This window comes from Pieris rapae, chromosome 3 (genome assembly GCF_905147795.1).
Source record: "Pieris rapae chromosome 3, ilPieRapa1.1, whole genome shotgun sequence".
NCBI classification, from domain to species: Eukaryota; Metazoa; Arthropoda; class Insecta; order Lepidoptera; family Pieridae; genus Pieris; species Pieris rapae.
In genome coordinates this window covers 301,723-327,633 of record NC_059511.1, presented here as the reverse complement: position 1 = coordinate 327,633, position 25,911 = coordinate 301,723, and the positions used below count along the sequence as shown (strand labels likewise).

At 33.4% G+C, this 25,911-nt stretch overlaps 3 protein-coding genes and 1 non-coding gene across 4 annotated transcripts; 3 read left to right on the top strand and 1 right to left on the bottom strand.

Annotated features, from left to right (window-relative positions):
• The first annotated feature begins 199 nt into the window (after nt 1-199).
• Nucleotides 200-16,155, top strand: LOC111002607 (ras-related protein Rab-23). The gene is made up of 6 exons (XM_022272763.2): nt 200-336; nt 11,091-11,286; nt 12,563-12,725; nt 14,748-14,827; nt 15,225-15,397; nt 15,511-16,155. The coding sequence occupies exons 2-6, from the start codon at nt 11,132-11,134 to the stop codon at nt 15,618-15,620; spliced, it is 681 nt and encodes a 226-aa protein (XP_022128455.1). The 5' UTR covers nt 200-336; nt 11,091-11,131; the 3' UTR covers nt 15,621-16,155.
• Nucleotides 11,776-11,937, top strand: LOC123690722. The gene has a single exon (XR_006751322.1). It is a non-coding gene; the product is annotated as a U1 spliceosomal RNA (small nuclear RNA).
• Nucleotides 13,532-14,501, top strand: LOC111002608. The gene has a single exon (XM_022272764.2). The coding sequence runs from the start codon at nt 13,889-13,891 to the stop codon at nt 14,429-14,431; it is 543 nt and encodes a 180-aa protein (XP_022128456.2). The 5' UTR covers nt 13,532-13,888; the 3' UTR covers nt 14,432-14,501.
• A 77-nt stretch (nt 16,156-16,232) lies between the features above and the next one.
• Nucleotides 16,233-25,308, bottom strand: LOC111002661 (BAG family molecular chaperone regulator 2). Its single transcript, XM_022272835.2, has 4 exons — nt 25,066-25,308; nt 24,469-24,611; nt 23,899-24,011; nt 16,233-17,710 (listed from the first exon to the last, which is right to left on the bottom strand). Exons 1-4 carry the CDS (start codon nt 25,170-25,172, stop codon nt 17,471-17,473), a joined length of 603 nt encoding a protein of 200 aa, XP_022128527.1. The 5' UTR covers nt 25,173-25,308; the 3' UTR covers nt 16,233-17,470.
• Nucleotides 25,309-25,911: the final 603 nt, after the last annotated feature.

Here is a 25,911-nt window from a genome sequence, read left to right as displayed (position 1 = left end):
ATTTGACCATTTAATAGGGGTATATGTAATAGGATCACATAATCTTGGGAGAGGACACAGGATACAGGCCTAATAGCTATTCTCATAATTAGCTTTAAAAGCTTTACCAGATGAAGCACGTTCGATGAACTTTCCCGTCGAAGCCTGCGGGTGCGCGCGCGCCGCAGCCTACGGCCGCGACCATCAACCAATCCCCATCACACTCAAATTTCACACGCCAGACGCCAGTTTCCACGCTAACTTTATACCTTGTGCACGCGTAATATGTGTCTTATTAAATAGTGGAAGTGTTGTGAGAGTGGATTAAGTAATGGTGCAACCGTGCCAGAGGTTTATGTGAGTATTTAAGCTAGTAAAGTAACAACTAATTACAATCTATGTCAATTTCTATGAATGAATCTAATTAATTATCTTCGATTTTAGCCAATACTTTACGGAGGCTTTCTTATTACATAAAAATTTTCTTGAATTTACCAAAAAAATTTCTAAGGTAAATAAATTGCTGGGCGTCTCTCTCTTGTATATGAAATTGTAAAAGGCCTAGTTTAAGATTCTTCGTTAGAAATCTATTCCAACTAATTCAACGTAAACAAATTAATGAATATTATAAACTTAAAATCTCCAATTGAATTGAAAGAGACCCGACGGTATTCCACGGAAGAAAAAAGACCGGGTGCTGGTATGGGATGCAACCTGTTCAGACACACTGGCAACTTTCCCATCTACATGGAACCATCAACAGAGCTGGTGCGGCTTGTTATGCGGCTAAAAAGGCTCCGAATAACCATTCAAATACATGGGTATTTGAATGTGTACTAAGCTAAAGGGCTTACATAAAAGGGCATAAACCTACAGTTAAAAAGAACTCGTAAACAACTCTCGTTAAGAATGAGAACTTATAAATTCCTACCTATGATATAACAATGAAATATGATTTCGGCTACTAAACTTAAAATATAATTGCTTGTTACAATGTGAACACTATTGTACTCAGTATTAATTAGCCTATTCTCTTTCATCTAATGTAATTATATAGACAAGCTACAATTATGCATGTGCTTATTTTAGCATTCAGAACTGTAATTAGTTTTTTCTGCATGTAATAATGCTATCAGGAAGCCTATAAAAAGAATCCACCTGCAAGTCAAGTATTTAATTCAACAGAAATTATACAAATAATACGGAGTACCCATTCAAAAAAAAAAATGCGTGCGTATGTTTTATTCCAGTTACAGTATCATTTTATATTAGTGTTTCAATGACTACGAAACAGGTACGTTCATACGTTTATTTGAAATGTATTTTATGTATTAATGTCTAAATGTCTAAATGCTGACGTACCTCCTAAAGCCATGTAGTTCAATTACCATCGTATAATATATAAACTATAAAGGTGTCTTCTTAGTAATCCTGTTGTAGTAAGGACAAGAGGTACATATCGTGTGACCAGAATATTAAATAATGGATATTAGTCTGTCTTGAAGGTTATTATTCTTATTGACTGTAAACGGATTTAAACATTTACTTATTTGATGGAATTTCAAAAATTAAAAGCTGTTGTTTAACTATAAAAAATATAATTTTTCAATTATACATATAAAATATTAAGTTCTTTTAGAAATGAATTGTTACGATTGCTATTAATATGTGTAGGAAGATAAAAGTATAAAAATAAATACCTCGTTTTAAAATGTATATATTAATCAAATCGTGTAAGTATTAACTCTTATTGGAATATAAAGCATTCGGCATTTGCAAGCCGGTGCGCAATTCGCAAAGCTTTTTGTAGCTATGCGAAGAATTTATAATGATAGTCAGGCTACCTGCGCTAATGGTCGCCATCTCTATCCACACGTTACAACTGTGTAATAGAAACATTCCTTTGATGTTCTTATAAATTATACCAGATGACTTTGAGTTTTTACGGAATAAATATGGCGAATATTATTGATTTTAAATTCTCGTAAATTCCTGTTTAGAAAACAGCAACTTAATGAATTAGTGGTGTCAATTAATAATACTTTAATATGCTACTGACAAATATTAAAATCCTAGCCGTCACTAAACGATAATTGTTACGGTTATACTTTCTCGCTTATGAGACTGATTCCATAGACTTTTACACAGAAATCCACTATTGAAAGGTGAAACATGTCGTGAGAGTACCAGCGGTTAATTAATTTATTGCGAGATTTAACAATTTCGAAAGCTAGGCAATTAATATCTTTACTGGAACAAGCTTAACAAAAGGCGATAGAAAGAGAGACATATTCGCTTACTGTTTTTCCGTGTTCAGACTAATATAAAATAGTAATACAAATTAGGGTTTTGTATTTGTCTACAATCAGTGTATCCTTTCCCTTACTGTAAAGCACTTAAGATTATGCTAATAAAAGTTTTACGACTTTTTTGCGTTTTTTAAAATAAAACAAGTATTTTAGGTAGATTTTAAGATATTTGTGCGTAAACTGGTTTTATATCTTGACTGTAGGGTTGTTTCGAAGATATTTTTTTAAAATTGTTTCTAAATGTATAAGGGGGGGTCTAGTGACATTGATTTAGCCGTATTCATAGATATTCATATGACCATGGGAGGCGGTATCACTTAACATCAGGTGAGCCTCCTGCCCGTTTGCCCTCTGTTCTATAAAAAAAAACTCTATGCAAACATCTGCAGTGAGCTATCTCTTTAAGTTATAATATTGATAATTACGTTTATTTTGTGATATCTCAGACATGTTAAATGATATAATCCACGAAATAAACGTTTTTATAGGTAGGTTTTGGATTGCTTAAGCGAATTATTTTTGCTACAAACTAGTGTGTTTGACATTCCTTATGTGTCAGTAATTAAATTTAATATTCAACTTCGGTCTGTATTACTTACCCGTATCTAACGTCACAATCTAGTCGTTCAATTATGTTAACCTTCAATCAGTAAAAATAGATTAAACCTAGATTTTGGCTTAAAAGTCAGACAATACCTACCCTTTTCCCGATTTTGGGGTGAAAACAACCGTTACTATAACGTTCTATTATGAATAGTGTAAATGAGGCTTAAATCCGTTAATATAAGGTCGTCGTCCAGCCACTGTCAGTCACGGTTCACGCCTTCAGATTCATATCATACCTCTTCAGTACACATATTCTATTTCTATAAGAAATATATGATATTAAAATTTACTTATAGCTGCAGAATACTCATAGCATCTCCCTTTGTGAAAGACTGACAGAGATTGTAAAGGCAAAAATATAGCCTGAAAAACATTTTGATGACTCCAACATCCTCTGCTATTCCAAGATGAATTTTGATCACAATATTGTATTGAGCCCTGCCAAACTTTAAAAAATATAGTTTATTTGTTTGTTAAAAAGGTTTTACAACAACACTTTGTTGTAAAACCTTTTTAACTTGCTTAGAAATACAAAAATATGACATGATAATACCAAAATAAGTATATAGGAATACATACATGTTATCAACTACTGTTAAATTTGGTTTAATAATTCAATAAATATATTATATAAGTATTTAGTTCACACTGCCATTTGCTTAGATATAATATTAATGTGTATATATCACACATATCCTATATTACAAAATTCATCCAATTTATTGTAGGTAAAACTTCGAGTATTAAGTAACATGTAAGTTATTGGAATTTATTATTACGGAAATAGCCGACTGACATACAAACTGCGGAAGGTGCCTTTAGGTTTCGTCATTCTCATATCTTTAGAAGAATTTGGGAAAATACACTTTTCAAAATTTATGTACGATGTGATACTAACTATAGTAACAGAATGTTCTAATTTTATTTTAATTCGTAGCATAGAAAGGATATTACAGCCGAAATAATATAAACAATAGCTTTATTACCCAATTTTAACCTATAATTTAAAGTAAGTCTTTATTTTATGTGAAAGTTTATTTTAAATACACTTGACAAAAACATCCTTCTAATATCTAAATATAAAAATTAAACGATAGATACAAATTGGTCTGACCTTAATACCTTGGAAGATTTAAGAGAAAGTGGCAACCACGAGGTATTATAATAAATTTTATAATAATTATTTAAATATCTTGTCATGCTGCTAAGAAAGTAAAAGTATCAAGTAATAGTAATCAAGTTTATTTTATCAATGATTCGACAAAACACAATGTCATCCTTCGTCATTGTTGATATCAATGTCTTTATGCAACATGTGGCGGTTCCAACAAAACTATTGTGCGTCTGATTCATTACGTTTAACCTATACATAACTTATACTACTACTACTATTAACATAACTAAAACTAACTAAATATAAACTATTTGATATAATTTTATATACCTTTGCCAAAAAAGGGCACATAGATGCACCAGAATTGGATTAAAATGGAAATTTGTTTAAATGTATATAAAATATATAATGTGAAATGTATCTGAATAAAGGCTATTATTATTATTATTATATACCTTCGAATAATCCTTGAAAGCCGAATATCAATAGGATAATAGAGATATGTCCAGGAAAACAGCAACAAATGCTTCAAGTGAAGAAGTATAACCCAACTGGTTTAAAAGGGTGTCTATAGGACAACAGCAGATGCGATAACAATGCACCTGTTCTATTTCGCTGTCGTTTTATAGCGGGTAATATTATTATATACTCACATTTACACTGGCTTTAATACTTTATACACCTATTCAACTATTTTTATATTTAATGTTGCGAAACTTTCAATATTTTGAATGAGAACTTAAAACAGAAAAACTGGTAATTATTATTCAATTAGCACCTTACTAATTGAATAATCAAATTTTAGGAAAACATATTTGACAGACATTTATTACTTATTTATTGGCACGTTGATTGTAAGGGACCGGCCGGCGTATGCTATCGGCATGTCTCGCGAAGCGGCCTGCACTTTTTTGCCATGACAGTCCATGATGTCCTAGCTAGTCGACATCTCTTTTTTTCAAATTGTGTTTACTATGGAATGGAAACAGATCAGTGAATAATTAAAATAGTTACGTTAAAAAGTTTCTGAATTCAAAAGCATTTCTAGTACTAATTAGTATTTTCCAATATTAAATAAAATCATTTGCGCGTTGTACAGACCTAATTGTACTGTAAACATTAAGTTGGACTTCAAAGCAATACCAATATTAGCTTAGCATATTTGCTTTAGGCCACACACATTTTGACCGCCAGGAAGTGGAGTTATGTACCAGAAAAATGTTTGATTTCAAGCTTGGTATTGGAATATTCTGTTCTCGCAGTTTAATTATAACAGTTTTTACACCAGTTGCTGGACAGAAAAATAGTTTTATTAGTTTATATGCATTTAAAAAAAAGAAATATAAGCCTAAATAATTAATTTAGGGCTTTTTTTATGAAACAATTTTCCTGTTTTCATTATTTTCGTGATTCCTATTTGATTTTTTTTATAATAGGTACATATTTAGGAAGTTACATTTAAACATTTATTATAAAAACTTACAAGAATACTGAAAATTGTGTTCCTTACGGAAATTTTTTGAGGTCACTCACCTCACCACAATGTTGGCAAGGACGCAAACTACGAGCCATTCATGAACTGTTTACTTGTTCTTAGAATTCTTATATACAGGTTTAATTTCACTAGGATACCAGTTCTAATCATACGTCATGCATTCCCATTTTTCTTCAGCATATAATTCGGCATTATTAAGGAATTTTTGAAATTTGTATTGGGGTTTAAACCAAAAACTTTTGATCAATCATTCTACCACTTCTCCATGTTTTACCTATCTATACCTAATAGACAAAATAAAGACCCAAAAAATATAAACATTCCTCCACGATAGAGACTTTCTATACATTAATCAAATTTAATAAAGACGTATTTTAGTTTGTCCATAAAAGACAACCAAACACATATTAATAATACCATTTGTGTTTATAATATTATCGTACATAAGACATTAATTATACCTGATACCAGTTACTTAATCCTTCATAATTTTAAGCGTATTTCAAAGAACTCGATTTTAAAATTGTCGGAAGCAGAATTAAATGTAACTTGTTCCGCTTGTAAATCATTTTGCTGCATCCTTTATTCTTAAGATCTTTAATGTAGCACACGTTGTTATAGTGCGATGGATATGACAATTACTCGATCTAGTGTGGAACCAAGAACAATCGGTCTGAGATCGCATTCCTGTGCGGGTTGAACGACCACGCCAATTTGCTCTTCGTTGACGAAAAATGACAGCTACCGAGATATTTCATATGACTAAAATATTACGTGGCGTAATATATGTATGAACGCCATCTTAAAACACTCAAGCTTACCGCGTATTTCAATAGCGTTTTGAATATTCGAGTCGAGAATGTTACATTTTTAGGTCATCAGCGCTTCGGATATTGGAGAAATCACATCGAAATTTGGTGTTGTAGTTAAATTACACTATAATAATTATTAGAGAATGCTAATGCAAAGTATTAAGTTACGAAGTAAGGTATACTCAGATACTTAGGTAGATAATCTTTTCTGTTCCCATGATAATATTTCTTTACAGGTAAGTAGGTCAGCCACGCAAGAGTTTAGCAGCGTGTGCCTGACACTTGGTTAACACTGATCATAAATATAATTTAAGATAAACACAGATTAATAATGCCTTTCCTTAAACAAAAGAGGTTTCGCTTCCAAAGTCATCGTTACCGATAGGTATATAATAATATTTTACGATGGTTATGGACGGGTTACTCTGATGGCGAGAAAGTACAATACAGGTTTGACGACAACCAACACTCATTATTTCAATGATAAACGACTTTTAATATCTCATTTCGAAAAGGATTTTATATTAAATATTCTGAAATAAATTATACTTTAATTTTGAATCAAGTGTATTAAATATCTTTCTTTGAGTAACGACTTTCGCTAAAACTAAAAACAAATACATTTATATTTGCCAACCGGCATTATAGTCTTAGTATTACACGGAAACAAAAACAGAATTAATTACTATTATTTGCAAGGTCTGAATAAGGATAATATGATTTTTACCAGTTTTACTTACTTTGTGAAAATTATTCTAGAATATTAAATACAAAAAACAACACATTGCTGTTTCATGCGTTTCTTATTCGTTTAGTACGAAAGAACCTCTTGTCTATTTTAGATTAGTTTCGCCTCTTAACGATACCAAAAAAACCTAAGATAGATTCGTAGGCGTATAAAGATTAATAGAAGTATGTCCAATCTCAATGACTAAACAGAAAAGTTTTTTATTTTATTTTCATACAACGATCATAATATATGTCTTAAAGAACCGATACCCATCATATTTAATTCTTGTGGCATAAGTTCCAAATCAAAACTCCTAACACAAAATTACCACGGAAGTTTCGTGTGGAGTTTCGAGGCCGCTATTGTCTCAAAATGCGATGTTATGATATCGAATGTGACTCTTCCGTGAATTGTGCCCATGTGAGATTTGAAGTTTCTGGTTCGGTGAAGCACAATGCACAATACAATGTTACAGGGCCCATAAATAATAAAGCATAGTTATAATGAAAGTATATCTTTTATTTACTATGACAAGTAATTAATAGGAATATCATTACATTTCAAGGCTGGAAAACGATGACGACTAATCGAAGATAAATTAACTTGGTATAATAACAAATAAGCAGTGTTGGCCAAGTGGATTCAGGTCGTAGATTCGCCCCCAGGCTGTGCACTAATGGACTCTCATTCTATAGGCGCATTTAACATTGGCTCGAAGGAAAACATCGCGAGGAAAACTTGCCTTAAACCCAAAAACTCGACAGGGTTTGTCATGCTCGAGATGCTGATAGCCTTCTTGCTGATTTTGGTTGGATGGTTTTTTTTTAGCCACCGATTTTATTTTTATAATAACAATACTTCTTGACTATCAACTGTAAAATTATTAGGTTTGTGATACTTATTTTAAAGCCTGAATGCATATGAAAAATACAGAAAATACAATAATATAAATCAAGACACGTATAATGATATAGGAATATGGGAAGGAATATTTAATAAAAAGTGATAATATTTTATATTAAATTTTCTTTGAAATATTAGGAGCTGAAAATGTAGGATTTTTCCATAATTCAAAGCATTTGATATTTATAATTATTATATATTATGCATGAGAGTATTTATTTATGTCACAGTTCCAAGGAGAATGTATCGCATTATTATTATTATTTATTTCCCTTTTTACGTACAATTTTGATTATATATATACATATATATGTATATATGTATAAGTTAAAGGTATCACTAGATGGTAATAAAGATCTACTAGATGACTTCCCAAACATGAGCAATAAAAAAGTGGAATTCCGTAGATATATTTGCATGTACGAAGAAAGGAAGTAAATAGTAATAACGTCTGATTGATGATGGGATTGTAAGAGATGTATCCGTATATTAACTTGCGCACTGCCTTATTACACTCCTCCTTTATCGGGAGCCTATAAGGAAGTAGATATTGAACAGAAGCTGTTCATCTAATATCTACGATCATAAAACTAATATGGTATTTACTACCTCTTACTGATATCTAACTTTTTGGTGTATTTATTTAGAAATATTGTGAATAGGTTGTAAATATGTTCATAAATTTGAAAATAAAATTTAATAGACAATAAACATTTGTTCGTTTTTGCTAAAACTTCTTGAAACATTTCCCGGCTTTCACGTCTGCGAAAACAAACAGCGTAATAAATTACTGTATTTACGATACAGGTAACATTTAGTTGTGAAAATGTCCGTTATTCCTCATATACAATCTGTGACTATCTGTGTCAACATTTGAATACGCAAGACAAAAAATATTGTATTCCTCGGTCTGTGTCCAGCGTCCTGCTTTCGGTAACTGTAATCTGTATCTGTAATTCGATTTCATTTTTTCTTAACCGCAGATAATGGCACGCACTAATTTGAACTTAGCCTTAGAACAAAAACATTTTTTGTGACTTACATAGATCTGCTGAAAAGGATTTTTCTAGAATACGGATACACCTCACGCATAAAATAACGAAAAATAAAATACTAACTTGTAGAAAAATAATAATTTTATATTCATTTATAATTCCAGACCTCGCATGTAACGTTTTTTTAAATTATTTATAGTAAAATGAAGGATTTATCACTACTTATTTACACAGTACATTAGGTATTTTAAGAATTTATTTATTTTTTTATATTAGAAAACATTTGATGTTGTGTGCTTAAATACTTACTGGTTTGTTTATATAAATTATTACTGTAATAATTGTACTGTATTTGTACTGTGTTTTATAAGAGTATATTTATTAAAACGTAAAGTGAATATATCTATATGCTATCTAGCAGATTAGAGACCTGTTTTTAGAACGTGTTGATTTTGTTGTAAGTTATATTATTATCGACTATAATTGGTCATGCTTGATTTGTTTCCGAGTCAAGGTGTCGATCAGAAACTGTTTCACTTGTGAAACAAAAAGTAAGCAAATGCAATGAATTAATAACTGTAGCACTCTATGTTAATAATTACGAAATTGAATTCCTCTATTTTCATATTTTAGTCCCATATCTATTTAAAATAGGCGTTTCTTAAAATAATAGTCTTTCATAGAATCAGGCTGGTTAAATAGGGATACTTTTAATAAATAAGTTATTTATCAATTAGCGTCTAAATACATATTCATTTTTCACATATGTAAAAAGGGGATTTTAAAATAATATATCCATGTTAATGTATGTAACGTTTTTGTTATCAAAAAACGACTCGAGTACCTAAGTAAGTAGTATCTTTGAAACTTTTTACTTGGTATATTATACATATGTATTTGCAAAGTTAATTTTCTAACACATTTATATTAATTGTATATTCACGATAGTAAAAAGTATTTTTAAAATTGTATTTATTAAAAAAACTGATTTTATTTCCTATAAACTAAATGTATGCATTTTTGAAAATCCTTGTAAAAGTTTAAAAGCCAAGTATATTTAGAAACGGTTGTTACAGTTTTCTCAATTACGAAAATTCTGTTTTCTTATTAATTTATTTCTTATTTCTAACTTAAAACTTTTCTTAGTCAAACTAGATAACTGGAATATGCCCGCGATTTCTGAGCGCTGATAAAAAGAAGGATTCTTTTCATCAAAATATTTCGCTATTGGGTTACTCTTAAAGTCAATACATGGTTAGAGGATTTGCTGATGGACAGTGAATATAAAATATAATGGGGCTCGACCCCAAAAGCCCTATTCACATAACTTGTTGAATAAACTGAAGAGCATCTTGACACAATCGGAATAACTTATCAATAGCATGACTGAGCGGAATCTGCCCGAGTTGTGGTGAAACTCGACTTCGAAAGTAAAAACTCTGCAATCATTTAGCAATATGTTCATCTTAAATTACTTCTCATAGCAAATCGTAACATTATTAAAGTGTGAACTTTAAAGTTAGATTAGAAATTTATATCAGCTAAATGATGTCGATAGACCAATCCAGTAAATATTATAGTTCTCTTACGGTGTAAAGAGGATTCGTAATTTTATGACGACCTAGAAGGCCAAAAATAACTTTCTAACACATTCCATATTTATAGATTCGTTTAAATCCATCTGTATTAAAAATAATTATAAATTTACAATTACATATATATGAATTCAAACCGTTAAAAAAGTGTTTTTCTTTAAATCCATCTGTAATTTTGGTAAATCAAACGAGTCTGATGACACACATAGTTACGAATTGTGTAGCAGTTGCAAGTCTAATCCATATAAAATAATTTTAAATTAATGAATTATTACAAAATTGTTAAGCAAAAAGGTTTTATCTCAGACTCAAGCGGTGTTGAGTGCGCAATCAATAAAATCAGGTTAACTATTCACGAACAGGTGCTCCTTAAAACTGGTTTCTGTTTGTGATAAACAACTGCAGATATGTAAAAAGGGGGTTTTATTGTTTATAGACTGTGTGCAAATCGTTCCTTATATAGGAAATATAAACTTTAATAAACGTTAAGCATTTTGAATTTGTTGATATCACACAAGATGCTAAATAAAATATTATTTGTTATTGTTCCAGAATAAATAGTGTGCACTAATGCGCGGTGCGGGGCTGAGAGGATGCGTGAGGAGGAGCTGGAGGTAGCCCTCAAGGTGGTGATAGTAGGTGATGGCGGTGTGGGGAAGTCCAGCATGATACAGCGGTATTGCCGCGGCACCTTCACCCGAGATTATAAGAAGACCATCGGTGTTGATTTTCTCGAACGGCAAATCGAGTAAGTTACAAGTTTATAATTAAGAAACGCAGTGCATCTAGCCGTTCTTCATTTTAACATAGACTATGTGGTTTTGATTACTTCTCCTTATACCACATTCACGCTAAACCCTTGCTATTTCTTCAGTTACTGCCGAAAATGTCGCCCTAAATACTTCTGCTGCAATATCGTCACTAGTGAGTGACACTCATTTACCAAACGACTTGCAACATTGACAAAAACAACAGCAGTGACTAATATTCACGCTGCCCTGCTCGATAGGGCCGAGTGTAAATGTGACATATTAATTAGGTAGATAAAAAATACACGCGACGCAAATACTGTAGCTGCCCGGATATTTGTCTCTTCATATTAACCTAGATGGCGCTGGTCGTATATTAAATTACGTATGAGACAGACGGCTAACAGATGTCGCCCTGTAGTTCATAAATCGCGGTATAGAAGTATTTCGTTCATCACTATATATACCGATGGTAACAATGTGAAAGCATACTTACCTGGCGTAGGGGCTACCGTGATCAAGAAGGCGGTTCCCCCAGAGCGAGACTTATCCATTGCACTGCGGTTGAGTTGACCTCTGCGATTATCCCTAATGTGGATAACTCGGACGCGTAATTTTTGGTAGTGGGGACTGCGTACGCGCCGTCCCCCTTTATTAAGTAATAAATAAACTAACGATAATTAAATTTGAAATATTTCTTTACTCTATTAAGTGAATGAGAGATGAGACATGAGTTATGACTTATGAGCTTAGTGTCACAGTTACAGTTTACTTTACAGTTCTTAATATTTAATACAATAATACATCCGGCATATTCTTTGTTCAGTATTTTTCCCCGAAATTCCTCTTAGTATTTACTATTTAATAATCGAGAAAGTATGTATATATTAGTGAAACTTAAATCCGGTAAACTAGTCGCACATCTTCCAATATTTTCTAAGTTGGTGCGATCTTGACCTAAATTCTTCATTAGTATTTGCACGTGAGATGCTTTCACTGCGGAAATCAATTTTAAGGCTTAGTTCCTTGTTCAATAATAATTTACTCTCAACTAATTAATCTTATAATAAATTCTCTCTCATTTATAGATGATATGATAAAACCCCGAAGTATTTAAATATTTATTTGTTAACGTTAATGTTTTTTTTTAGGATAAAAACATTCCAACAAAACGGGACATTAAATTTGAAAGTAAAAATTATTGTTGTATACATTGAAGTTTTTAGCGACAAAGAACGTGAACGTGAATATAAGTGTGCTGTTAATGATTTTCAGAATCGATGGTGAAGAAGTTAGACTGATGCTGTGGGATACAGCCGGTCAAGAGGAGTTCGATGCTATCACAAAAGCTTATTATCGCGGCGCCCACGCCTGTGTTCTCGCGTTCTCTACAACTGATAGGGATTCTTTTCTAGCCTTACATTCATGGAAGCTAAAGGTACTAAAAATTAAATTTATATCGTACCAAAGTTCTTTATATTAATAAGATGCTTAGAAAACTTTATTTTAATCAAATACATTTATTATTAAGGATACAAATAGGTATGTGTTGTACGTCTGTCGCAACACTTATGTAGACCGGATGTTTAAAAAACATAGGTAAATTCGCTAACTCCTTAGATAATCAAAAATATTGTGTGTGGTACTTGTGGCACATTTTAGTAATATATCATTTAAGAGAAACATTATAAGTAAGTAAATAGCAATTGCCATTAGTATCAGTTTGTTGTAACAATTATACCATCATAAGTGATCTCTCTTTGGTAAAAGATCTAAGATTATATTTTAATCCGGTTCTTTGTTTTGCGCACCACATTGATTGAGAATAGCTTGTGACTTCACGAATATCAGTGTAATTAAAATTTTATACAATGCGTTAGTTAGAAGTCACTTGGGGTGCAACGCAATGGTGTAGGCCGCATATAAGGCTAAAATACAGTCTCATGTTAGAGCGACTACAAAATAAATTCACCCGGTACTTCTACAAGTATTGTATTGTGTGAATCCTTTTAATCCGCTTCAGGTCAGGATTATTATGGGTCGCGTCCATTATGTGGATATAATGGAGAGACTGGGTTCCAAGCAAGAATCTGGTGCGGAAGTGATAACTTTTGGATGTACCGCGCGCGCGCAAATTGGTTAGCGGAGCGCCAATAACGCCGCTCGCGTTATTGGCGCATATAATAAATAAAATACATATAATAAATAAAATTTCTATTGAGGTAGACCGATTTGTTTGTACACTGGCTGAATTCACAAGAGCTGATTATGTTGTTAGTTATGAGATCTTATTATTTTTAATATCGGTGTAGGTATTATTGTGTAGATCTATTGTATTAGTAGTAATTGTGAAGAATAGAAAAATGAATAAACATTTTTAGCAACATGCTAACTAAATTATGAATAATACATTTTTTTATCTATTACACTTTCTGTATACATGTGAATGATTAACTTGTTTCGGTAAAATTGATAACGGGGGATAAATTAGAATACTGATATCCTTTCGACCCGGCAGTCGGCACGCAGTTAGCTTTTAGTGCGCTGCCAATATTCACGACAATCATACCTATTATCTCTACATCAAAAGCAACAATTAAAATGTATTTTTTGTTACTTTTTGTTTGTCTTTTCGGATTTGGCCAAGTGAAGTCCAACGCCAATGTGGAGGATCAGTGCATTGATTACTTCAGAAGCGGAGACAACTTTGACTTAAACCAATTGGAAGGAGACTGGTACGCTGTGTACTATTGGCCACCATTGCAGCGTCAGAGAAGAAACTGTGAAACTGTCCAGTTTAAAAAGACTACGCAAGTACACAACAGTCCAGAGTGTTCTACTGTTCCATTTAATCAAACGCTAATCGAATCCAATTACAAGAACACTGCTGGAACCAGAGTAAATTTGCTTTATTACGGGGAAGATGAAGTGAAATATCAGATTAGATCATGCAATAAGCTTTCGAAGTACATTTTCATTGATGTTGATGACGGTTATGTTTTGGGGATCAATTGTTCTACTGGGGGCAGGGGAGTTTTATTGGCAAAGTCGCTACCAGCAATGGGTGAAGTTCAGTCAATAGTGGAAGACATTGATATAATGACTGGAAGAACTGGAAGTCCCGACTGTGAACTTTCTGCTTAAAATATAGCTTAAACGTACTAACTTTAGTAATAGGTATTATTTACTTTTAAAAATAAATTAGTAATTACGTTGTTTTGTTTCATTTCAACAATACTTTGATGTAAGTATAGTATAAAACTTGGTTTGTATTACTGAGATACAAATAATATACCAGCTAACATAGCATTAAGTATGATTAAGCTTTAGCATATTTTAAGAATTAAATATTATTTATCAATCTATGTTGGGTTCTGTCCAACGATAATTTTTATGATAAAATAACATTTATAGATGTAAATTGTAATATAAGGTAGATAAAATAATAAATTCCTTACAGGTGGAAAACGAGTGCGGTGAAATACCAACTATAATTGTTCAAAATAAAATTGACTTAATGGATCAGTGTGTAGTGGGCCCGTAAGTAGATCACTAATAATATAAATATGTATTTTTGAACGACGATGAAAAATGATTTTTAATAATTATGGAAGAGAGAAGAAATAGTTGCAACTGAATTTTTTTCAATTAGATTTTAGAGTCAATTTATCTTAATAATAGAAGACCTACTATTGATTGTATGGTCATCTCATCGAGCGTATTCTGTTCTAATTATTTTCTAATCAATCGCTTTACGCCTTGTACCTTTAGTTACGGCTTATAACAGCTTCAATAGCTCACTTGATTCACGGTCGAGAATAACGGAAATTATAAGTTTGAGCTTTGAATCTCACCCTTAAAGTTTAACAAGAAAGCAAAAGCTGAAACCTAAGAGGAAGGTGACGGGTTTGTGCTAATGAAGAGTCAATAATTTCAGAGATGAAGCCGAGTTAGTGGCAAGAGCTCTGGGCTGTAGGCTTATGCGCGCTTCGGTTAAGGAGGACGTGAACGTCGGAGCCGTCTTTCGGGCGCTGGCAGCGAGGTGCCTCGCGGACTTGAGGCGAGAACACGCAGCTGAAATCACTGCACCTACTTTAGCACCAGTTATAGGTAGCTACTACATATACATTAATCTATCGTCCATAGACAACTAATTGATTATGTGCTGATTATTAAGTCGAACAATAGTTGCTTTAAAATATGTAATTGACGCTTTGTTTCAGGAACGTTTACTAATCACAACAGCAACGGTACAATTCTACTCCGCCCAGTCAAGCATAGGCCTGGTGGTAAAAAGAAAAATGTTTTTAAAAACGCGTGCAGAATATTGTGATTGACTGTCTAGTGGATAAGGTTGACTACAGTTGGACTTTTAAACCCTTGTGTTTATGATTATGTAAAAATAATTTAAGGTTACACCTAATTTGTAGTATGTTAAGCAAACGTGGTGCCTCTCTGTACATTCTGATATTAGCTATTGATTTGGCATTTGTAGACTAACGCCTGGAAATACATTACATACTGTATGTACATAATTTTGTTGTTTGGATATGTGCAATTTTAATACATTAAACTAGACTTTGATTTTAAGTAAATTTAAAGGGGAAATTTTTCCTTCATCTAATGGTTTCCTTATAGTTGGTATATTTGGTATTTCCCCACATTATTCACATTTAATCACAGCACTGGTTAAAATTGAAGACTTATTGTGGAGAAAAAGTTTGTGTGTTGCGGTTTATTTACTACATATATCTTGTAGTTAATTGAGAATATTTAAAAATATATCTGACATATCCAATAAAATAAGTATTGGTTCCTCAAATGACTCAAGTTGTGCAGATTACCTTAAAAATAATGTAGTATTTTTTGTAAATATGTATTTGTTTTGGTGTCAATAAATTATTACAAAAAACGTATTTAATTAGAAATAAAATGAAACACCGCCTTTAAGATCTCATAGTTTATTGTATGCATGTGCCATATACGAAATATTACAACATACTTTAGTATAAAATATAAGAAAAACTAATAATCGAAATCTACAGTACTTGTAAAATTTTACAAAAGCTTGAGAAGTACCACACGAAATCAACTCGTTTTTAGTTAATTTGGAATATACACTTTGCATATATTTAATAAGTTAATGACCTAAAAATAATTACAGATGTCTAAGGTAAGTATCACTCAAACTACACATTTAATAGAATATTTTAATGGACTTAAAACGATAAACATTCAAACACATCAATAAAACCTTTTTCGTTAACTTTCGATGGTCGAATTTTAATAACCAATACCTATCTACCACATTGTATTCTATACAACCACTACAAGCAGTCTTACTCCATCTTTCCTTTATCGCCAGTTCAAGAAAGAACCAATTTCATTACACGAAAAATCCCCATTTTATGAGAATTGTACAAGACTAAATAAGGCAGAAGTAATTTTTATTTGACGACAAAGATAAATGTCTGGTAGCATCAATTGTAAGTAAACACCATACAGGCTGAAACAAATATTATGGTCGAAATAAAATCTCAACCAGACATTTATCTAACGTTTCCCTGTGCTACAGAATAACTGATGTATAAGTGAGAAAAGGTGTGTAATTAAAGTTCTAGACGAATAATAAACTAACAATGTGCGAATCAATTACCGTTTCTGCTCCGGATATAACAAATGCCTTTATTCCCAAATAACCAGAATTATCAGACACAATTCGGAACTTAGAAATAAATTCCTATATAAGTTACAACATTTTAACCCTCGGCTCAACCTACTTATATCAAACACACCCAAAAGAAAATAACAAATTGGTCTCGAATAAATAATATTATGTATAAAACGGTAATTTAGCCAATTAGTTTTTAGTTGTTAAGAAAAATTTGTAATGAATGTGTCTACTGGTAGGATTTTATGCTTGGATATGCGATATTGCTTATAAAATATATATTAATAAAACTAAATGCATAATTCAGCTTTTCTCAAAATTAAATTGCAATAAATCTTAATTCACATTGCGAGACTAAAATTATTAAGCATCGCAGACACATTCATCACAAGGTGCGTTCCAATTCACTACCGACCATTAAGGAACGGTTTTCATACCTCTACTTCTAGTTAAGTCATGGCCGATATGAGAAAGAAGCGCCTTCGGCAGCAAACAGTCCACTTGAACCCCGCTCACGAGAATGTGGTGATGTTGAGTTTCGCAAAGTAATCTAGGAGGCCCTCGAGGCGTTTCTTGACTCTCTTCTGGTCGTCGAGGGTGCAGCCGAGGATGGCGGTCTCGAAGTTCTTGTCGGTTCCGGAGCTGGGGTCGGGCTGCGAAGTGCAAGCGTTCATGTACGCCTGACAGCGGGTATGGGCCAGGACTGTGTCGTCGTGAACGGACATTACTAATTTATCGATATACATGTTTACCTGAAATGTTATAGCCAATGTGAGAACGAGATCCCATCTTTTGATTAAGGATTATAAATTAATGAACAAAAAAGACAGAAAACACGTTTAAGAAGAGAAATTGAAATGTCAACATTTAATTCTTAACTACATTTTGGTTATTATTTTATTTTCACAATATAATTGGACTATCTTTTAAAATTCTACCCAATATACATGCTCTTAAAATATTACGTAATTGTGTCACAGCCCTCAAGTAATTTTTTTTGTCACTAATTTAAATTTATTTACAAACAACAAGCTTCAGAGTTTAGATATCATTGATTAGCATGAGATGATGAATAATATATAAATTTTACCTAAAAATAAAATTTGTATTATGTTTCCTAAGACGTCCGAGGTCCATTATGAGAGAGTACATCGCTTCCGTTTCCGCCCAAACCGCTAGTTACCGACCTTTTCCCACCACGTGACACCGCCGCCCGCGCCCAGCGTTTGAAACTGGAACTAACTTTTTATCGCGCTAAAGCAAGCCGCCAGAATTCTTGTTCATTGTTTGTCTCATAATTAGAGAACCAGGAAGAGCTTGTTTGGACCTCGGACGTCTTAGGAAACATAATACAAATTTTATTTTTAGGTAAAATTTATATATTATGTGTTCCGTTTGACGTCCGAGGTCCATTATGAGAGACGTGTTTGTTATCTCCTGGTGGCTTGTAAAGTTATATAATATAACTAAAAAACGCAACAATGTGATTTGAATTAATTATTTCCGATAGAATCATGATGAAATAAACAATACAATCTAATTAAAGCCTAAGCTTTAGTACCATTTAATAAATATGGTAAATAAATTTTCATTGTTTATAATGAAGTAGAAAACCTGGCTAATTCATTAAGCGGCCGAAAATCCTACTGAGAAAGAGACTTTTCCGATCGAGTCTCAGCATTCCGACTATTATTTTCTAGATTTCGACAATAATATTTCTTATGAACTTTCATGACGCCACTATGCCTTAGCAATAATTTAATTTATGGGAAATCTTTCTAAAAACTTTAGCGAAGCTATACCTAATCAACTACGCGGCGATGATTTGATACCCGATTCTAAAGGGTTTTCTTAACCTAGCTCCCAATAATTGCGGGGGTAGCTAGTCTTACAAGATCTCTGGTTGTAATAAATAAATTTGTCAAGGAGCCACGCCTATTATTAGAGACGGTTATGAGTGTCTTAAGACAAATTACGGATTTAGATGCTTATTCGGGCAAGATAAAAACGTCCAACTTGATTGTCTATACGTTTCTGTATCTGCTTTATAACCGAAAACCAGATGCAATTACGGCTAATAATAAAATGATGAAGGTCGCCATGCAAGAGTCAAATCATGAACTCTGCGCCGAGACGCCAATAAAATTATAATGGATGTGCATCCCATACTGGCAATTCCTGCGTGATTGGTTTAGCTATAAGCGATATGAGGAAAGGAAATGCTTTACTATGTACGTTTTTAATAAATTATTATTAGATAGAATCTTAACATCGCTTAGAGTCTCACAAATTGAACCATATGCCAGATGATTATTTGGTAAATAGTTTTGCTAAGTATCTAACTACATCAGGAGGAGCCGGGAATCGACATATTCAGTTCATATTTAATTATATATATAGTTATAATTTAATTTACCCATTTATACCAAAAAGGGGCTTATGTTTTCCTTGTTGAAGTTCTTCAACACGACGAAAGAAGTTTTTCGTCTCAAGCCAGTTGTCTGTTAAAGATTCCTAGCCAAAAACGTTTCCAATTGTAATTTCTGCACTTAAGGAGGAGGTTAACTAGTTACGGTATGTATATATCAGGGTTTGGCTTAGATTCCGTACTGATAGCGAGGGTGCAAGTGTTCGGGCTATCAAATCCGGGCGCCAAAAACTGCTTCCTCCACCTGGGTGCTATTATTATGCTATTATTTCCCTTAGAGGAAAGATGAAATGGTGCAACACTCGAGGTAGAATCGCTGGCGGTGGAAATATCAACACTAGATCGTATCTCCAGTATTTGCTTAATGAAGGAGTCGCAAGCGTTCGAGTCTAATAGTTTAGCGACACATAACTTGCTACGACATGAACCTCTCCAGAAGCGAAAAGATCTATATGGTTCGAATATGTCCGTGGTTGCCTTTTTAAGAGATGCCCTTTGGCGCCCCTGCGATTGCGCGAGAGGTAATTGGCTTCCACGTTGTACATTCCCGGCAAGTGTCGTGAGGGATAAGTACAATATTCAAACTGTACGTCAGTGCCAGAAGATCTTTAGTCAATTTTAACAGCATTTGGGGACCTTGTTCCTTCTCCGTTTTTTTATGTACTAAACAACAGTTTTGCTGTCGCTTTGCAGGATTAACGTTGAGTTCTTTAGGACCCCGGAGTGTGTCAAACAGATTGCTGCTACGAGCGTGCATCTCCCTCAGATTACAATGCCACTCCATCCGACTGTGTCCAAGAACCTTTCAGGGGTTTGTTGTTGACCTGCACTCCCTTTTGTAGATCCGAGGCATCGGTGACAATGTAATGCATATGCCTTGTTTTTAAGTGAATCGGGGTCTTGTGACCGAGGTTGTGCAACCACCATACCATGTCTTGATTCACCCCCACTGCAAGAAGACTCGGGCAAAGAGGAGGTCTCCTTAATGAATTGCTTTATCGCTGCAGTGTTTAACAATGCAAGCTTCCCCGGTGGGTGATGAAGGTCGCAAAATTGAGATAGGTTATCTACTATACCATGTCTTGATTCACCTCCTCTGCAAAAGGACTCGGGCAAAGAGGAGATCTCCTTAAATCATTCCTGTATCGCTGTAGCGTTCGGCAATGCAACCTCCCCCGGTGGGTGATGGAGGTCGCAAAATTGGCATACCCTTAGAGGCGTTGGGCCTGCTTGAGGGTCCAATTTGCCGGCTGACAGGCGTGTTAACTGGCACTGACGAATTTTGATTACTTTCTCTGCAGGTGAGGACTTTGCATTTGATATTGTGTCCCACGTGATACCCGGAAAATCGATCGACCTCATTGGAGTGCATATCGACTTCTCTAGATTTATGGTCCAGTCCAGGTTCTCAAAGATAACGGGCATGGCTACGAGAACCTGGGAGTTCAGACTTGTTCTGTCCTGGTGGACCAGTAAGTAATCATCCAAGAAAACGATTACTCGTAAGCCTTGACGGCGTAATAGCTCGGCTGTCCAAGTTGTCGCCGACGCAAAAAAAAATTTCGGAGCTATGGCCAACCCAAGAGGTAGACATGTCATTTGACGGAGCCTTCCCTCATAACTGGTACACAGAAAGAAACGACGTTCGTGGAAAATCGGTACATGGTACTGGGTTTGGCCGAGATCCTTCACCATTGCTTTATTATAGGAAAATTTGGCATTTGGTGGTGATGAAACAGATGAAAAGGTTCTGGTTTCATGAAAATAAGCATTTTGGGTTGAAAATAAATCGCATTTATTTATTTATTTAATTTTTCGTTATTATAAAAGAGGAGATATGAACAACGGGGTCAGTAGGGCTGGCTCCAGTATTTATTATGGTTTAGAATCATGAAATGGATTTCCAACGACATCGAAGTTGAAACAGGTGTTTGCAACTTTTTTAGGATTTCCCGCGTTGGCAGTATTAATGGCGGTTGGAAGAGGGTTTTAATTTCGCCCAATTTTTGTGATAGTACCTTAAACAACCACCCGAAAAGCCTATCGAGTCACTTATACTTGTATTTATTTAATCTGTTATTTTTGCACCCCCCTTTTTTCTTCCTTTCGTGATCGTCGAAGTTGTGACTCTTTTGTCCTTGTTTTGAGTTGTATCGGTTACAAAGAAAGGGCTTTTGACTGACCTGAGAAGTTGAAGCTACAGGCTATTCAGAACGTACGGGTGATTTAACGCGTATTGTTTTAGGTTGGTACCCGCAAATTCTGCCAAATTTGTCAATACCACCAACTTTATGTAAATATGTAGATAATAGTTCCGGATTGAACATGTATACCGAAGAGAGGAAATTCTTTTTAGGTTTTTTAGCAATGTTTTACAGCGAGATTCTAAGACTTTGGCCCGTTTGCCGCAAATAATTTGTAAAACCTCGTGAGCCCGTTACTCACTTTATACACTTTATACTTTGACCAAAACATTCGTACAATTGATCATGTATAGAATTGAATTAAGTGTCACGTTCAAGTGAGAATACCACTCTAAAACGCTACGTAACGCCTTATTTACTAACTCATTTTGAGCTACAAACGTGTTCGATAAGACCGCAAAACTTTCCATAATAACCGTAAACCATAAACCGTTCCATGATATACAATTATAAAGAATCCTCTAGGAAACGTCTTTATTAATTTTGAAATCGGTAAAAGCAGAAAAAGCAACGTATTTCTTTTGTATATCATATAACGTACACAGTTCAGATAAGAAGCGTTAAGCCGCATGGTTTAAAAACGGGTTAACGGGTAGGTTTGCATTATTATTATATATAGATTGAGGCACTTTTTAAACATGCCAGATGACGCAGCATAATTGAAGAAAGTATTATTAAGATGACTCACTAATTTCTGCGACAATTACTCAAACCTTTAAAACAAATCTGGAGAAGAATCACGTGAATTCTTGCGCACGTGGTTATTTCGTCTTTGTTTTGGCGGCGGTTCTTCATCCTCTTCACTCGTGCTTTTGCGAACTTTGCGAAGAACCCGGCTTGTTAGAACTTGCAGAGACAAAATCTTCCGTGACATTATGAGAAGGCTTTGTAAAGTGCGGGCTAGGCACGTTCGACCGCGTGGCCAACACCGCCGATTTTAGCACTTTTATTAACCATTTTTCCACCTATTTTAGCACTTTACTTAACCAATTTTCACCGATTTTAGCACTTTTCTTAACGATTTTGTAATTATAACGTGAAAACCGAGTTCACCGATTTACGTATTTTCACTTTGAAAATAAATTTTAGGTCGATTAACTTTAAATATACTGATTCGTTTTTAAGTTTGCACTAGCGACTGTGCTAGACGAAAAACGACGCAACAATGAACAAGAATTCTGGCGGCTTGCTTTAGCGCGATAAAAAGTTAGTTCCAGTTTCAAACGCTGGGCGCGGGCGGCGGTGTCACGTGGTGGGAAAAGGTCGGTAACTAGCGGTTTGGGCGGAAACGGAAGCGATGTACTCTCTCATAATGGACCTCGGACGTCAAACGGAACACATAATGCAAATGCGTATCAAGGATACGCAAGAACAAAAGATTGATGGCCGTGATATTACTGATCACACTCTACACTCGATATAAATAAAATTGTGATTTTTCAAAGAACTAAATTATTTCAATGAAAAAATAACAGGCTTTTGATTGTTATCAACCTCAATCGGCAAATGTCGCTCTTGATAATACACTTGTATAATGCTCTTGTAGTACTTAGTGAATATTTTTGAAGACTTACTTAACATACAAGTTATACAATTTCGACCTCTAGAAACTACAAATATTCCACGTCACAAGATTCATTAATAATTATTAGTTTAGTGTCTTGTTATTTCTTTATTTATTTTATAGGCCAATCCTTGATTTAGTTCAATTAGAATTCTGCCTTAGTATCATTGGCGGATCGTGAATTATTTGGATGTCGCAGCCAACTAGATTAATTAGCCGTTTAACTAGCGGCCTGAAAACTGTTCAGCTAGTTGATCAAACAGCTAGGCAAATGACTTGCATCGATGACGATCACTTGCCTAACCTGTTGATTTAAAATTAATTTCACTTTCTGAACTTACTAATTCTCAAAATGTGGCAATGCATAACTTTGATGGTGTTTTCTAAAGTTTTATGAAAAACAACAAGTAGCTACAGTGGAAGAGTGTAGTGACAATAATAATGTAAGTTTGGCTTAAGCATTTTCATTTTAACAAAGATATTTTTATGGCTATGAATTCTAGGCTGTGAATTGAACGACTTATTAAGCGAGTTGGCTGCGACATGGACATAGCATACTTTCAGTAACCAACAGTCATTGCATAACATTTTTCCTCAAAAGTGTATCTTAAATATACCCTTTAGTTATATACACATACATTAATTTTGCTTGTGACATCAAACTAGTATAATAAATTAATACTAAAACATTCAAGAGTAAATATTTGCGCAGTATACATCACCACTGACTATATGACAACTCACCTGATGCAATGCTTCTTCTTGCTGCGGATCTCGGTCAGTTCTTACAGCTACCTCGATTGTCATTGCACGAGCTACAATACGGTCTGCATACCGGGTAATGTCATCTTTATCACCTGCATAATACAAGTATTTTTACTATATTTGTCACAATTACATAATGAAATTGATTTAAAAATAATAAGTTGCATATTTCATAGCAACAAAGAATCTACCTTAATTTTGAAACCAAAAAACAATACAAATATATGAAAAAATTATGACATGTCTTGAAAATAATATAATAAATGTTGAAAAAAACTTTCCTCAACATCCCCAATATATAACTAGATGGAATGTTGTATTGTGTTTGCAAACTAGCAAATGTTCTAAATATGGCCTACAGATAATATTTATGTATACTGCCAAATTTACAATTCTTGTTTCCTTAAAATTATATGTGTAAATTCTTAATATTAAAAATTTATACATATGTTAACATTGTTTAATATTAGTTACTCAAATATTTTTTTTTTTGTATTTTTAAAAGAAACTTAAGAAAGTAGTATAATATAGTCTTACTAATAGTCTTACATTCAGTTATATCTGAGAGGAGTTCCGAATGTTTAATACTATCCAAAGTAGACAGTAAGGAATCTTTTTCCTCTTCAATTCTAGTAGTGTCTCTTCTCAACCGTTCAACCCTCAGCTCCACTTGGTCTAGTACTGATATCAATCTGTATTATAATTAAATAACTTAATATAATAACAGCTTACTAATTTTTAACACTGGTTACAACACCATTTGCTACAATGTAAATAGTAGCAAATGGTGCTTCAACCCATTACATAAAATGTTAAGATGGAAAAGGCAGTAACAACTTCCATAAAAACTCCCAATATTGGTGTATATGTTTTTATAAAGTACAAATTTTAAAGGATTAAACTAATTTATATTTAAAAAAATCTAATATGATTATATGTATGATTCATACACACAAAAAAACTATTATTACCTACGTTAAATTTTAAATGAGTGGGCGATAGGCAATCGTTAATTTTTTGTAACGATTCCATAATCTGTTCTTGACCAAATACAGAACGGTAGCGCCCATACGATGTCGTAAAAGGTAGAGAAGGAACTGGAATATTCTATTGATATAATAGAAAGTAAAGCAAAATAATGATTACTTGTCTTTCGGTGCCTGTGTACCATGAGTCGATGTCTCCTCAATAAGAGGCAACCGGCCACTTTCAGCCGAGTGTGCCCAATCGGTAGCGTACAAATCCACATCCATCTTTTCAGTTTTATTTTCTATGGTTGAAATAGTTGCGACGTTTGAAAAGGTCGGTTAGTAAATTGTTTTTAACACTATCGGTAGTACCTACGATCTGGACAAAAATTTAAGTTTGACGATTGCAGATTGAAATTTGAATCAGTATGTCAAAATCTTTAAAAACGATAGATGTTTGACACTGACATTTTTATTGTGACAGTTTCCCATACAAGAACTATCCATAGTCGCAATTTTGCGAAAAATTTTATAGTAACTGAGATCTTTTTGGAATTAAAAATAGAACTGAGGCCGTAACTTTGTACGAGATTTTTTTTATCTGAATTTATTTCGGTTATTAAAGCTTTTGCCTACAGGATCTTAATCCACAGTAAACATGAAAAACTGATTTAATCATTAATATGATCCTTAATAGGAAACCTTAAAACTAGAATGATTAAAGAAAACTGGTAACGATTAAAATTAAAACACACTTAGTATTATTATTATTTACATTTATTTTTAATAACATTTCATTGAAGATTACATATTATCATAGTAATTGCCATGAACCAGTAATCATAATAATATTGCTTTACAGTTTTGGCCTAATCATTAACAAACTATCAGTTGAAGTCTGAAGAATATTCTTTTTCTGTCACATTTTTATTACAAAGTGAGGCTAGTATTTTAAGAGTTAAACCAACATGTGGTTATTTGATATCTGTAGTAAGTTTATGAATTTATGAAGTATTTCCATAAA